Source organism: Chelonia mydas, chromosome 3, assembly GCF_015237465.2.
Source record: "Chelonia mydas isolate rCheMyd1 chromosome 3, rCheMyd1.pri.v2, whole genome shotgun sequence".
Lineage (NCBI taxonomy): Eukaryota > Metazoa > Chordata > Testudines > Cheloniidae > Chelonia > Chelonia mydas.
The window spans coordinates 57,156,033-57,172,435 of NC_057851.1; the positions used below are offsets into that span (position 1 = coordinate 57,156,033).

At 38.1% G+C, this 16,403-nt stretch overlaps 1 protein-coding gene across 1 annotated transcript in view; it reads right to left on the reverse strand.

Annotated features, from left to right (window-relative positions):
• The window catches only part of COL12A1 (collagen type XII alpha 1 chain), a 131,775-nt gene that overhangs the window by 56,708 nt on the left and 58,664 nt on the right, over positions 1–16,403 (reverse strand). Inside the window, 12 exon segments of the mRNA XM_037894338.2 lie at positions 509–638; positions 2,638–2,777; positions 3,079–3,208; positions 6,170–6,312; positions 6,635–6,661; positions 8,380–8,512; positions 8,734–8,873; positions 9,747–9,876; positions 12,308–12,447; positions 13,331–13,460; positions 13,748–13,893; positions 15,056–15,185. Of these exon segments, the coding sequence (XP_037750266.1) occupies positions 509–638; positions 2,638–2,777; positions 3,079–3,208; positions 6,170–6,312; positions 6,635–6,661; positions 8,380–8,512; positions 8,734–8,873; positions 9,747–9,876; positions 12,308–12,447; positions 13,331–13,460; positions 13,748–13,893; positions 15,056–15,185 (1,519 nt within the window).

Sequence of the window (16,403 nt, forward strand, 5' to 3'; positions counted from 1 at the left end):
GTCTAAGGTACTTATGTGGCCTTCATTACCACAGTATCTGAGCATCTCACAGTCTAATGTGTTTATCCTCACAAACACCCATATCAGGTATGCAAGCGCTATGGTCTCCATTTTTATAGATGGAAAGCTGAGGTACAGGTAGACTAGTGAATTACCCAAGGACATACAGAAAGTCAGTGATGAAGCAGGGAATTGAACTCATGTGTCCCAAGTCACAGGCTAACATCCTAATCATTGGAACATGCTTCCTGTCAGCAAAAGCAGACTGAAAGCCTTCCTTACAGAAAGCAATGAAGATTGAGTACATTGTGAAAGTGAATCACGATACACTCATATCATCATCAATGATACATGTGAACATCATTCTTATGTACCTGCCCTACAACTAACTCAGGATCAGGAAATTTGCAGAGGAATTGTAAAGTAAATTAGGACTATACAACATCTATAATTTTGAATTATTTATATATAAATCCTAAGATGTTATGAATAAGACCACTTCACTTACGAGTTCTCCCAATGTCAGATACACGTCCACCATCCCCTTCTGGGTAAGCTGGAACCACAGTTATTTTGTAAGGTGTGTCAGGCTGGAGAGATCTCAGGATGATATAATTTGTGTTCCCTGGTACTGTTGTCTGTTGGTTTAAAAAAAGTGGCGTGGTATTTAAATAAAGGATGAAACAATTGAGCATTTCAAGTACGACTGTCACTGCAGATGTCAGTTTAAACTATTTTACATTTTCTTAATGATCCCAAAAAGGAGTCTACAAATGAAGTCAGTGGGGCTACTCTGATTTATATCAGCTCAAGCTATCTGACCTAGTAATTATTACAAATTATATTCAAAAGCACATTTTCTTTTTACTTAAAGGCATAGCTACAGCCACATCCATGCAACTTAACATGACAGACTGCAACTGCACGTTGGTTTAGAAGCCTGCTTCTGATGTCAAGGACCTCTGTGTGCTTCCTAGGGTCATCTGTTAAAAGGGAAGTGACACTATCTTTTCCAAAATTGGAACACAGGAGAAACTTGAAACTGAAACTCAGCCAAAGAAAGAAACATTGGCTGGATAATGTAAAGATAAATGTCCATATCCCACCCAATTTACACACAAATTATGAGTGATGGCTGGAAATACAAGATGCCAGCTGAAGAAACTTTCTTCTCCTTATGAAAAGCTATTTATATGGATACTGGAACTCTGAAGCAAAACAGCAGTTTTCTGGGTAGAGGAGAGTATCTTAGGCAAAACCAATGCAAAGGACTAATAGTTCTTTGTCAGTTTAAAAGTCAAATAGTTAAAGGGAAAGTTATTATTTAATTTAACTTTTAATTTAATGTTTATTACTCCTTCAGAATTACTTTCATTCTATTTATTCTATTCTACACAGGTTTTTATACTTCCCTCATCATTGTACTATCACCTTCCACCAGTGCATTGAGTAACGTAGCTAACATCTGTCACGTCTAATTTGTTCTCTCTCTCATTCTCTCTCCAGGCAGGGAAATATGGGTGCAGTGGAGTGTTTTGCTGTGGTAGCAGGGGTTTTGTGCTGTTGACTGTTTATTATTTTTAAGTGTGCACCCGCTGCTGTGTGTGTTTCTGTTAGAGGAAGCAGGTCAAAGAAGTGTGCCTTGAACTTAGGAGTGGAAGGGGATGAGGTTTGTGATAGTCCTTAGTTCCTGAAGGAGTTTGTTCCACAGGCCTGATAAAACTCTGTCTCTGTACTTAAGATTTATATTCCATTCCCAGCAGTGATTGTTATTTGCTATGCTACACATTCCCTTGGAACTGACCTGGACTAGTGGTGGACTTAGGACCAGATCCCACTGGTATCAACTCCAAAACCCGCAAGGATTGGTTTAAGACAAGGATTTGGCTCATAGCGCTATCTCAACTCAGTTAGTTTTAGAGTTCAGTACTAATAATATCACATAAATAAGTAACATTACATACTTGTAAAGGCAGGTAGTAACAAACATCTCAGGTTAATACAGTAATACCACTTAGCACTTATATTGTGCTTCTCATCAATAGATCAGTGCTCTCTGAAAGACAGATAAGTGGCACTATCATTATTTTACTGGTGGGAAAACTGAGGTACAAAGAGGTGAATGGTAAGATTTTCAAAAGTGATTTAGGCTCCTAAGTTCCTTTTAGAAGGTGTGATGTAGGCACCTAAATCACTGAGGTGTTTTTGAAAATGTTACCCAAAGTTACTTGAATAATGTCATACTATCCGTGGCAAAGATGGGAACAGAAATGAGATCTCCTAAGTCCTTATGCACTAGCCCATCCCCTTATGACAACATTCATGTCCATATATTTTGCCTTCAGAAGGAGGAGTGCAGTAGTTGCTGTGGAATACATTTGCTCCCATGTGCTAACATCTAATCGCTGAAGATTTGCTTCTTAATATATTACATTAAAAAAGTGGTATTAAGTCATGAGGTCACTGACTTCCATGGAATTACTCTGAATTTATACCAGTGTAGCAGAGAACAGAATTTGCACAAGGTCTATATATATCCTTGTATTGGGGTGAGGCACTCATCATTGTCAATTTTTGTTCAGGGGGTTATACTGCAACTTATCTGGGACAACTAATAAGACCCACAAGAATGATTACCATTTCCTCTGCACCACCTGTTGTTGGCACATAATATACTTTATACTGGCGAGGACTTCCTTCAGCATGATCCCATCGTACACTCAGCGTGCTGGTGGTTGGATCATACACCCGGAGGTTCTTTACTGTGTTGAGTGGCTCTGAAATACATTGAAAGCCCTGTCAGACTGCTGAAATCACACTCCCTCTCAGGCAAATGCACTACAATTAACACAGAGAATGAAGCACACGTGCTATGAAGGGAGGGGAAAAGATTTCTGATGTTTTCAAGTTGTGGGGTAGGGACAAAATGAGGTGGATTACACTCCAGAAGGTCCACACTATGAGACCTACCCCCCCACCCCCCGCAAAACTAATCGATCTGCTGATCTCCAGCGCAAGGTATAAATGGTTTCACAGCCATTTGCTAATGGAGACACCACAAACAGTTCTTTTACTCACTGGTCTTGCCCCTGCCTGTCATCCGTCCTCCTTCCCCATCCACATACATAGACGATACAGTAATAGTGTATGGCGTGTCGGGTTGCAGCTTCTGTAGTACGACACTGTTCTGCCTCCCTCCTACCATGGTCTGGAGTAAGACAAAAATGAACCATTAAAATCACTTATTTACTAAGTCTTACTGCTCTAGTAAAAATGTAAGGTATTCGATACACACAACAGAGTCCTGCATAGACTACATGGGGCATTGCTCCTGTCATGATCAGAAACCTCACTAATAAATTAAACAGTAATTATATTCAGTTCAGTGTGGCATATTCATTAAGACTGGTTTTAAAAGACTACAGTAATACAAAGACAGCATTTGTTAAAAGATTTCCAAATTTATATATATAATAATTAAATATAGACCTTCAATCTTTTTAGTGGCAATGTAAAGGAATTTCTTCCCAGATGGGTCCTGATCCATAGCCCATCAAAATCAATGGGAGTCTTTCCATTAACTTTCGAAGAGCTTTGGAGCAAGCATATCATGCCCATTGCTTACGTGTATTTCAATAAATGATTATAACACTTTGTAGAGCTCTAAAACATAAATAGTTGTATAATATTAAAATCATGGAATTCTAGCCTCACTTTCACACATTTCGTTGCATGTTGATTCTAGAAATGTCCTAAACATTTTTGCTTTAATCCAAAAAGTACAATAAATCTTCTACTTCAATTATACTTAGACAGTTAACCATGTGACTTCAGCCCTTGTCAGACCACATAAGTAAAGATTTATAGTGACGTGAGAATGGCACCACTCTAGCAGGCTCAATTTTCTTTCATTATGTTAAATCGGTGTTTTTATACATCGCTCAAAGTAGCCTAACAATCTTCTTATACAATTTGTACATTTTAACAGTCTACTGAATTCAGATGTTTATGCCACAGCAATTAGAATCTGTTGAAAATGGAGAACTCCCAAAATGAGCAAGCATTTAGACATCTGGACATTTTACTGGAGTCCAGATGTTTTCAACCTAGTGCCCATCCACTGACATATTCTAAATTCCAGAGTAATCTACAGTCTTTAGCAGAACAACCTTTAGCATATGCTAACGAAACAAGAAATTGAAATAATGGGTTTAAATCCTTGTTATCTGTATACAGTTACTAAGGGCCAGAGTTTTAAAGGTGATTAGGTAGGTTCCTAGGTGCCTGACTAACTCCTGTTGGAAGTAAGGCAGCCAGGCGCTTTTGAAAATACCCTCTTTAGGTGCCTAAATACCTTTACAAATCTGGTCCTAAGTCACTAGTATTTGCCCAGATCCTGGGGTGTGGCTTTAAGCCACCTTTCTCTTCCCTGGTCATGGAGCTGTTGGGCACCTGACCAGTCTCTCAGAGCAACCTACAGCCCCTTTTTGAAAATTTGGCTTTGAAAGTTTTCGATGAAGTACTGATATAATCCAATAGTACCAGCAGTTTAATAAAATACCTACACCAAAAAGGTAGTCAAGAAATTACCATCATATGGCTGGTAATCATTAGCAAATATTGATTTTGTTGATCAATATACCATGAATCCAAAAAATATATATAATGTATTATATAATATAAATGTGAGGCTTGGAAATGGCCACCTGGGTGATCACTAGTCCAATGGTTCTCAACATTTTTGTTCTGAGGAACACTCTCTAGGAGGAAGTCTCCTCATGGATTATCTCTTCTCCCAGTCCCCTACAGATCTGCTCCCTAGATGGGTGAGAATAATTGATCTAGTCCATCCCCTGTATCGCTGGAAGACAGAGTATTCATAGATTTCTACAGAATGCCTCTTCTTGCCCTGTCTCACTTGAAAACCACCAGTTACAGATCACAGCCCCTCTTGGCAACTCATTCCCTGTTTAATTGACCTTATCACTGTTCTCTCTTGTTTATTGACTTTTCATTTTCACTGCACTGACTGTTGAAAACACACCCCCTTTTTGTTAATTCCTCACAGATATTTCTAGGCCTTTCTAACATACGTTGCTGCTTATTGACATGGGTTTGGATTTTTAAAGAATCACATATTTCACATTTCAGTTCAAATATATGCTGTTCATAGAAAAGTAAACTTGAATGTGAAAACATCCAGCCAAATCTAAAGTAAATACCGTACTGTGAACAGACACAAAGCAAGAAACAGCTTCCTAGGATTGGTAACCTAATAACTCTTTCCTGTACTGTTACTGATTTTTAGCAATAGAACTGGCTAAATCTGGTTATTTTGAACATTTTTCATAATGAACCAAAAGTGTAGACAATCAACTGGCCATGCTATTAATCCATAGGATTTGGTTTTGTTATTAGCAGCATACATTTCAGGTAAACTGGGTGACAAGCAGAGGGGCTGGATCAGTGGTTGCCAAACTGTGCTGTATGGACGACCAGTGGCGTACAGAGCACTAGCTGGTGGTCCATGAGAAGCTGGTCACATGGTGCTGACTGTCCTACTTGTTTACAGCACCTGAATCACATTAAAAGAAGCTAAACGACCTTCAATGTTTTCCTAATATTACTTTCTCTCCTAAGCAGTTGCTGTAGTTACCATAGAGCCGTTACTCATTCACTACTGGAACAGCCGGTGGTCCACACTATCTTGAATTAGTCACCATGACACAGTCCCTCTATTAGCATGTGAACCACACAGTGAAAATCTCAGACAAGCCCTGGACTGGAAGACGTTTGTGAATCACAGTTCTCTAAGACTTATATTTTGATATTTTTATTTGATTTGTACATATTTAAGGTAGAAATATAGCTAGTTTTACTTTATTATCTGATCTGTACAGATAATGGGATGCAAGACAATCTCAAGAAAACTGATTTTCCACATGGCCACTTTTTTCCCCATAGAGAACATATTAGTTTGGAAATTTATATTTAATACATAAATACCCATATTTATTTTGACCATAAAGTTTCATCTAAAAATGCCCCTGATTAATATCTGCACTGCTCTGATTTGAAACGTAATTGTTCTGACACACTAATCTTAAGAACTACATGATCACATTTGTTTTTCATGGTCTAATAATTATAGTGCTTAAAAATTAGTTACCGATTGTTCAGGGCCATCCCCAGTTGTACGCTGGTAAGTGATCCTGTATCTCTGCACTCGGCCACTGGCTGGATCCCACTTTACTGTCAGGCTATTGGAAGTCGCATTGTACACCTGAAGGTTTCGTGGGCCACTCTTTGGTGCTGAAGTTATTGAAGCACAGGGTAAGCACACAGTTCAAACAAAGGGCCAGATTCTGTACTCAGATGTGTGCCAGGATGCCACTGGCTTCACTGAGCCAGGCATGTGCAGAATTTGGCCCAGAGTTTTCAGAATACAACAAAGAGAATTTAACTGGAATGTTAGTAAAATAACAAAGCATGTGTTAACCATATGTTTAGTATCATTCCAAATACAAAATTATATTTATTAATAAGCTGAGATCATCGTAAATACACTATTCAGTTTTAAATGGGAATTATGACTTCTTTAAATAACATGAAACCTGAGAATTCAGGTTCTTACCTTGTGTTGTTGGACGTATTGCAGGTACTAGGAAAAAACACAAGAATTTTTGAGAAGTATTGCATATATGCCTTTAATTCTAATTTAATAGCTAATAATAATAATAATAATAATAATAATTAGGCAGTTAACTCACGCGATTAACTCAAAAAAATTAATCACAATTAAAAAAACTAATCGCAGTTTTAATCACACTGTTAAACAATAGAATACCAATTGAAATGTATTAAATATTTTGGATGTTTTTCTACATTTTCATATATATTGTATTCTGTGTTGTAATTGAAATCAAAGTGTATATTATTTTTTATTATAAATATTTGCACTGTAAAAATGATAAAAGAAATAATATTTTTCAGTTCACCTCATAAATTACTGTAGTGCAATCTCTTCATTCTGCAAGTGCAACTTACAAATGTAGAATTTTTTTTGTTACATAACTGCACTCAAAAACAAAACAATGTAAAACTTCAGAGCCTACAAGTCCACTTAGTCCTACTTCTTGTTCAGCCAATCGCTAAGACAATCAAGTTTGTTTACATTTACGGGAGATAATGCTGTCCTCTTCTTATTTACAATGTCACCAGAAAGTGAGAGCAGGCATTTGTATGGCACTTTTGTAGCGGCATTGCAAGGTATTTACGTGCCAGGTATGCTAAACATTCATATGCCCCTTCATGCTTTGGCCACCATTGCAGGGGACATGCATTAATTAAATTTGTGACTGAACTCCTTGGGGGAGAATTGTATGTCCCCTCCTCTGTTTTACCCACCTTCTGCCATATATTTCATGTTATAGCAGTCTTGGATGATGACCCAGCACATGTTCATTTTAAGAACACTTTCACTATAGATTTGACAAAATGCAGAGAAGGTACCAGTGTGAGATTTGTAAAGATAGTTACAGCACTCAACCCTAGGTTTAAAAATCTGAAGTGCCTTCCAAAATCTGAGAGGGAGGAGGTGTGGAGCATGCTTTCAGAAATCTTAAAAGAGCAACACTCTAATGTGAAAACTACAGAACCTGAACCACCAAAAAAGAAAATCAACCTTCTGCTAATGGCATCTGACTCAGATAATGAAAATAACATGCGTTGGTCTGCAGTACTTTGGATTGTTATCGAACAGAACCCGTCATCAGCAACAATGTGTGTCGCCTGGAATGGTGGTTGAAGCACGAAGGAACATATGAATCTTTAGCACATCTGGCAGGTAAATATCTTGCGACACTGGCTACAACAGTGCCATGCAAATGCCTGTTCTCAGTTTAAACAAGAAGTGGGCAGCATTATCTCCTGAAAATGTAAACAAACTTGTTTGTCTGAGCGATTGACTGAACAAGAAGTAAGACTGAGTGGACTTGTAGGCTCTAAAATTTTACATTTTTATTTTTGAATGCAGTTTTTTGTATGTAATTCTACATTTGCAAGTTCAACTTTCATGATAAAGAGATTGCACTACAGTACTTGTATTAGGTGAATTGAAAAATACTATTTCTTTTGTTTTTTACAGTTCAAATACTTGTAATAAAAATAAGTGTACACTTTGTATTTTGTGTTGTAATTGAAATCAATATATTTGAAAATCTACAAAACATCCAAAAAGATTTAAATAAATGCATTCTATTATTGTTTAACAGTATGATTAATCATGTGATCAATCACAATAAAACTTTTAATCACTTGACAGCCCTAATAATAATAATAATAATACACATTAACCCTTTTAGGGAATTGATTACTTACATGTCCGCTCACTGCCAATCAAGTCATCACTTTCGGATTCATCAGGATAGATGGCAGTAACTGAGACATCATATAGGGTGTCTGGGTTCAGATTTTCGAAAACCAGAGTATTTTCATCGCCATTTAGGATGGTCTGGTGGTGGGAGAAAAGAAAGGAGATAACAGAGCATTTTTCTTTACATTGTGACATTTTAGTTGGCTGCAAATATTGGATCAGATCCTGAAAACCTCTCCACATACAATTCCCCCCGAAGGGTTTCCAAGATTGAGGCCATTCACAAATTTAATTTCAGATAAAAAATAGTGCTCTGAGAGTGTCCTAAAGAAAACTGCATGTTGACTATTCGTTCCTACCTCCTGCTTTTCTGTTCCACCATAGGGTCCCCAGGTGATTCTATAGAGAGCCACATCTGGAGCTCCATGGTCCCAAGTGCCTCTGAAACTTTGCTTTGTTACTTCTGTGAGTCTGAGATTGACTGGTGCTGGTACAGGCACTATTATGAAGAAAGGAAAAATACTTCTCAAAACAAACGAACAAAAGATACAGCCTATAAACTAAGAATAGTCACAATCACAAAGCTCCATTAATAAACAACTTTCTATGCAACAGAGTATGCTCCCAGACACATTTTCAATTATTTTAATAGTAAATTGTAGTGTTACTCAGCACTTATACAGAGCAATTTGTCTTTCATATGGCCAGGTCCTCAGCTAATATAAACTGGCACAGCTCCATTGACTTCAGTAGCACTACACCGATTCATAGCAGCTGAAGTTCTGGCACATAGATTTCCCAGAAGGTATAATTAGACCATCTAGTCTGACCTCCTGCATAAATAATCCTTAGAACGTCACCCAAGAATTCCTGTACTGAACCCAATATCTTGTGGCTGAACACTTTCCTTGATGAGCTGTTTTTTCTATCACTGACAAAAAATTTGCTAGGTTAAAAAACTTTTCAGTATCAGCCTTCTTTTCCTTGTGTAGGATCTGAGTATTTTATAAAAGGGCACAGGGCTATTCCCATTTTACAGACGAGGAAACTGAGACAAAGAGTGGCTTATGCGAGGCCACACAGTTTATCAACGACACAACTGGGAACAGAACCCACATGTCCTGATTCCTAATGCTATGCCTTATCCACTAGACAGCTTCAGAAGTTGCATAGGTCCCCGAGAGCAGAATTCTGCTCTCTAAGCATTCTACTTAATAAGAAGAATTTAGAATTCTCAAAGTGAAGGTTTAAGAAATGGATTACATGATATTGCTGCCTAAATTCTACAATAAAATGCAGCACATTTTGCTTAAACAGAATCTAAGAAAACATATTTAATAGCAGAGTTAAATTAAATATTCCCACAACTTACAAGTGGTAGCTTTAGCAGCTACTGGGATAGATTCTCCTTCGTCATATACTGTAACGAGTTGTATATCATACGGAGTTTGTGAGAGAAGACTAGAAAGGACTGTGCTCGTTTTTGATTTATCAACTTCCACCTCGAAACAAAAATAAAGGCAGCAGAATTATAAATTGACACACAGTTAAGTTTCTGTCCCTATACATGCACATTAATATATGGTAGTCATTGCTCCAACAAAAAAGACCAAGATATTCTGGGATAATTTTGCACTCCTTTTCGGGGTGCAATTTGTAGCTACATTGTTGCACCTGCACTTGAACTGTGGGTGCAAATCTGGGTACTCATACCTCTGACTACTTGACTGTAGGTGCAAAACAAGTCGTTTGAGCAGCAAGTACTGTAACTGGCACCTAGAGTTAACTTCAAGTCACCAGGGCCTGATGAAATACATTATAGAATTCTCAAGGAGCTGACAGAGGCAATATCTGAGCCGTTAGCAATTATCTTCAAAAAGTCATGGAAGACAGGAGAGATTCCAGAGGACTGGAAAAGGGCAAATATAGTGACAATCTATAAAAAGTGGAATAAGGACAGCCCAGGGAATTACAGACCAGTCAGCTTAACTTCAATACCCAGAAAGATAATGGAGCAAATAATTAAGCAATCAATTTGCAAACACCTGGAAGATAATAAGATGATAAGTAAAAATGAGCATGGATTTGTCAAGAACAAATCGTGTCAAACCAATAGCTTTCTTTGACAGGATAACAAGCTTGTGAATGGGGGGAAGAAGTAGATGTGGTATATCTTGACTTTAGTAAGGCTTTTGATACTGTCTCACATGATCTCATAAAAAAAATAGGGAAATACAACCTATATATAGCTACTATAAGGTGGGTGAATAATTGGTGGGAAAGTAGTTATCAGTGGTTCACAGTCAAGCTGGAAGGGCATATCAAGAGAGGTCCTGCAGGGATCAGTTCTGAGTCTGGTTCTGATCAATACCTTCATCAATGATTTAGATAATGGCATAGAGAGAGTACACTTATAAAGTTTGTGGATGATACCAAGCAAGGAGGGGTTGCAAGTGCTTTGGAGGATAGGTTTAAAATTAAAAATGATCTGGACCAACTGGAGAAATGGTCTGAAATAAATAGGATGAAATTCAATAAGGACAAATGCAAAGTACTCCACTTTGGAGGGAACAATCATTTGCACACATACGAAATGTGCCTAGGAAGGAGTACTGCAGAAAGGGACCTGAGGGGTCATAGTGGATCACACGCTAAATATGAGTCAACAGTGTAACACTGTGGCAAAAAAAGCATACGTCATTCTGGGATATATTAGCAGGAGTGCTGAAAGCAAGACACAAGAAGTAATTCTTCCACTCTACTTTGTGCTGATTAGGCCTCAACTGGAGTATTGTGTCCAGTTCTGGGTACCACATTTCAGGAAAAATGTGGACAAATTGGAGAAAGTCTAGAGAAGAGCAACAAAAATGATTAAAGGTCTAGAAAACATGACCTATGGTGGAAGATTGAAAAAATTGGGTTTGTTTAGTCTGGAGAAGAGAAGACTGAGAAAGGTCATGATATGCATTGTCAAGTACATAAAAGATTGTTAGAAAGAGGAGGGAGGAATATTGTTCTCTTAAACCTCTAAGAATAGGACAAGAAGCAATGGGATTAAATTGCAGCAAGTGCGGTTTAGGTTGCTCATTAGGAAAAGCTTCCTAACTGTCGGGGTGGTTAAACATTGGAATAAATTGCACAGGGGGGTTGTAGAATCTCCATCATTGGGGATTTCTAAGAGCAGGCTAGACAAACACTTGTCAGGGATGGTCTAGATAACACTTAGTCCTTCCATGAGTGCAGGGGACTGGACTAGAAGACCTCTCGAGGTTCCTTCCAGTCCTACGATTCTATGATTATCCATATACAAAAATGCAGATGCAAATTGCACCTGCAAAAAGAGCCTCAGCCCTTTTGACAATGTACTTTATTGTCACATTTCCAGTAACAGCTAAGTCAGTACACTAAGTTATGTTCCCTCAGTACAAATATGCACAACCTGTATATCACGCAGCACAAACGGCTCTAGGGGTGCAATTGTGTGCTGTGCCTCCTGGAAGAGCAGCATATGCAGCTGCAGTCCAGGGCCACAGGGGCTAAAATGGCTTGAAGCCACCTTCGTGCCCTCCTGACTTTGAGGTGTTCGAAGGGTGGTGTAGCCACACTTAGAAAGCCTGGATTGGTTAAGTTACCTCGGCCCATCTTTGGCTGTCTCTGAGCAGCAGGGCCACACAGAGTGTCCAGTGCTTGCTGCACAGGAATTTTCCTTTGGCCAGCTAAGGAGCTTTTCCAGTCCCTTTGTAGAACCAAGGGGATCAGGGGGAGAATTCCAACCCAAGTTTGTAAAGCTCCCAAGATGTCAGTACCCTTTTAATGATATTGCAGCTGCCAACAGCTGATCTTCTCTGTTTTTACTACCTGTTTCTAATATTATATTTAAGCTTCTTACAGTAAAACAATCTTCAGTTAGTTGCTAAAATGCTTTCCACCTACCTCTTTTGGTTCATCTCCCAAAGTTGTTTTGTATCTCAATAGGTATTTGCGGACTTTTCCTGGGGCAGGATCCCAAATGACACTCATGCTGCTGTGAGTAATGTCTCTAACCCTCAAGCTTTTGGCTCCAGCTAAAGGTACTGTAAAATAGGAATAATAATATACAACTACTATTCTCAAAGTGGAAAGGAAACTCTTTTTGCATCTTTTTTTTAAAAAAAAATAAATAAATAAAAGCCAAAAACGTAACAAAGGGAATCCCTGTTTTGGCCACCTGATGACTCATTTCAACAAATTATCCAGCCACCACAATAGTTGAAGAGCTGTAGTCTGCTCATGTTGGTGATTTCAAAATTACTCAATATTGGCTGGAAAAGGGCCAGAGCTCCTTCTTATAAACATAATTTCAATGCCATTTAAAGGAGGTTGGTTTAATTAGAAAGTACAGGTAATGCCTTTTTAAATAAATACCATTTCAAATGTGTTTATTGCTTTTAAATAAGCCTTTTGGCACCCAAATCCTAGTTACTATATTTAGGTGAACAGTCCCACTGAACTCAATGATGTGAGTAAATCAAGCAGAATTTAGCCCTTAGTAGCTACAGGTAATGTGAGATAATCCAACTTTTCCTTTACCTTTAGCCATCTTCCACTTTAATTGTTAAAATACTAAATCTTTTTGAAAAGAGGTATAAGTAGGCTCACAATAAAATAAATCCACTGTAATCTGCTGTTTGCAAGTTGTTAGCCAAATTGCCCTTCCTTTATCAAGCTCCCATGAGCTTGGACCGGAAGCCATATTGTTTGGTTTTTTTTCATTTAGTTCATTTTCAGTTAAAGTGGCTTTATGACCCTTCAAAACACTTGCAACGATGAAAAATCCATACCTAGAGAAAAAAAACTACAGAAAGTGACAAAATAAATGCCCCGCTCCTCCCACCCAACCATCGCTGCTAAAATATAATGTAAGTTAGATATTACTGATACAACATAAAACAAAGCAAGAATTCAAGAAGCCCTTACATGTCACTTCCTGAGTGGTGAGTGGGTCACTGCTGAGATCGCCGAACTCTGCATAAATAGTTAAAGTGTAGGCAGTATTGGGGATGAGGTCTACCAGCTGAACATCATTCACTGATGACCCAACTTGCATCTGTACATGAAAGAAAGATGCAAGGTGTTGAAAAATAAAAGAGAGCAGAAAGAAAAAGCAAACAATGATTTAATTAAAAGAGAAAACTTTGTTTCCAAGATTTACACTACATTTACAACTTCCTGACTGATGTCATTGTTTATGATACTCCAGTAAATGTGCTGCTCTTCATAAATACCTGCCAGACATTTCTCACTATTATGGGATACCCTTGAAAATCTAACAGCTTTTTGTGGGGAGCCGGAGGGGAGAGACAAGTTACAGAGAATAAAGGTAACTTTCCACACCTCTTTTTCTACAGCTGGTATTGTGGCATTGAGAGGTTCATACAATAACCGATAACCAGTAGCTCCCCTGAGAGGTTCCCATCTCACTCTCATGGAAGTCGAGCCAATGTCATAAGCATTCAGGTTTCTGACTGTAGGGATTGGCACTGTGAAAATATGAAATTATTCATTTTATTCAATCACTTTATTTATTACTTTTCTGCCTACTCCACGGCCTTTTAGCATTATACACCATCCAGCAGTACTATAGAGAATAGGTCACTTGGGAATAAGGAGGTATAGGGTTAGTGAAATAAGGAACCCACAGATTTTGTTGTTGTAAGTGGTGATTAACTTAAAGAATTAGTAACAGTCATATCTTTTTAATGTGTCCAGGGATTTTCTGTTATAATACTAATTTTCAAAATTTTAACATTCTGTTCCTAAAGGACAAAGCTGCATTTTGAAGTGTATATTAAGACTCTTGAATATTCTAAAGTTCTACCTTAATTAATATTAAATGTTGATTATCAAACCCAAACATAACTGGCTTCTGGATATGTACATATAAAGGGAACATTTTTGTATCTATTTTCTTTACTCTGTTATACAGTTTTCTTACTCTGTAAAAAACTACATAAACAGTAAAAAAGCACCTCAAATTTTAAAGCACTAATGTGAATAAATTAATTTGGAATTTATAACCTGCCTAATGTAGAGCAATCACATATGACAGAAGTAAATTGCTAATGATCAACATGTTGACAGGCTCAGGATGTCACTCTATCTTGCATTCAGTAACAACATACATATTATCAATCATTTGAACAGCTGATAATGGAAACATGAGCCAATCTATGCCCATACGCACAAAACTGATGTAATTGCTCTGAACCAGGCACACATTAATGCTCTAAAATCAGAGTCAATTTGAGACAACATTTTGGCTGCCTGTAGCAAGAATGATCTGTGTAATACAGAGGTGCACAGATGGAATGAAGGCATGTATTTGACAACTTCTGGACCATATTCCCTGAGATTATAAATCGTTTACTGGAATGTTTCTCCAGGGCTCTGGCCAAAGAGGACTAGTAGAGCAGCGTCTTTATGAGTTTGGAAGGAAGCCAGAGTCAGGGCAGACAATTTCCACCCTGCAGCTGTCTCTTATGGCCACAACTTTCCATGAATGGTTATATGGGCAACTCAAGGACCAAACTACCATTTTATGTTGTCAAGAAGTATTGCAATAATAAGTGTTCTACTGAAGGACTATCACTGGTATCACACCAACTTGTTAAACACATTGTTCACACTGGAATTCTAACTTACCAGTTGTTTCCGTGCCACTTAGAGGTTCACTGCTTTCATCTTCTACCACAGAGAACACTTTAACAACATATTCTGTTTCAGGTTTCAGGTTTCTCAGAACTGTAGTAGTTTCCGCTCTATTTACATAAAACTACATAAAAACAAAAGCAATGTTAATTTAATTTACCAAAGTCATCTTCAGTCTTGCTGCATATTACTCTTGCATCAATGGAGTTACACTATAAATAAATTCATCCCTTAGTCTTCTGCATGTTTAGTTTTTCAGTATTCTGCCCCCATTATGTCTGAAAAAGCAAGTTGTAGGGATTTAGGCAGACATATGTTTTCAATAAGGTTACACACGTGTAACAGTGTACATTTAGATTTAAATGACTCCTTACTATCATAGTTGGCATTTATGCTACACCAATGGCTCTCAAACTTTTGTAATGGTGACCCCTTTCAGACAGCAAGCCTCTCAGTGTGACCCTCCCCCTTATACATTAAAAACACTTTTTTACATATTTAACACCATTATAAATGCTGGAGGCAAAGCGGGGTTTGGGGTGGAGGCTGACAGCTCGTGACCCCTCCATGTAATAACCTTGCGACCCTCTGAGGATCCCAACCCCCAGTTTGAGAACCCCTGTGCTACACATTATTCGGTTGAATGGGGAACATGCTTGGAAATGTAATATTCAAATTCTTCTTCCTTGTTTTTGGACATAGAATTTAGACAGTATGGCACCACAGAAAATCGAGACCTGTAGAGCACATGTACTGTACCCAGTGACATTAGCAACAAGGATCAACCAAAAAGAAGCAAAATGTCTTCAGAATAAAATGCCATTGGACAAGCAAGGTATAAAGTCAACATGTGCCAGAATGGCTGCACCTGCCCTAACCAAAGGACAAATCCTGAAGAAAGTGCTAGTTTTGGCCGAGTAAAGCCAGAGTCAGATCTGAGTATGGATTTAACAGTCTTGCTCCAAGGTGCCACCCTCTGACCCTAACCTAAATACTATCTCACAATCTGTAGAGCCCACCATCCCTTTTGCTTTAACCATGACCCAGAATAAGGTGTACTAAAGGGCCACTACTTCTAGTTGATGATATGGTCAGAGAGTTTTCATGAACGGACTTGATTAAAGGGACATCTGACTGTGGACATATGAACCAGTGGGCATTACTAGGAAACATAGACAAGTATTTTCTAAGGTATATTAAACTCCAAGTTTCATAATTTTAAAATATCCAAGATCATCTATAGTATGAACCTCATTTCTGTCAGGTTTTTGAAACACTCAGCAAAAATAATGTAACTTGCTATTGTGGCCAGGAATATACCCCTTTTGTAAGATGCCTCCAT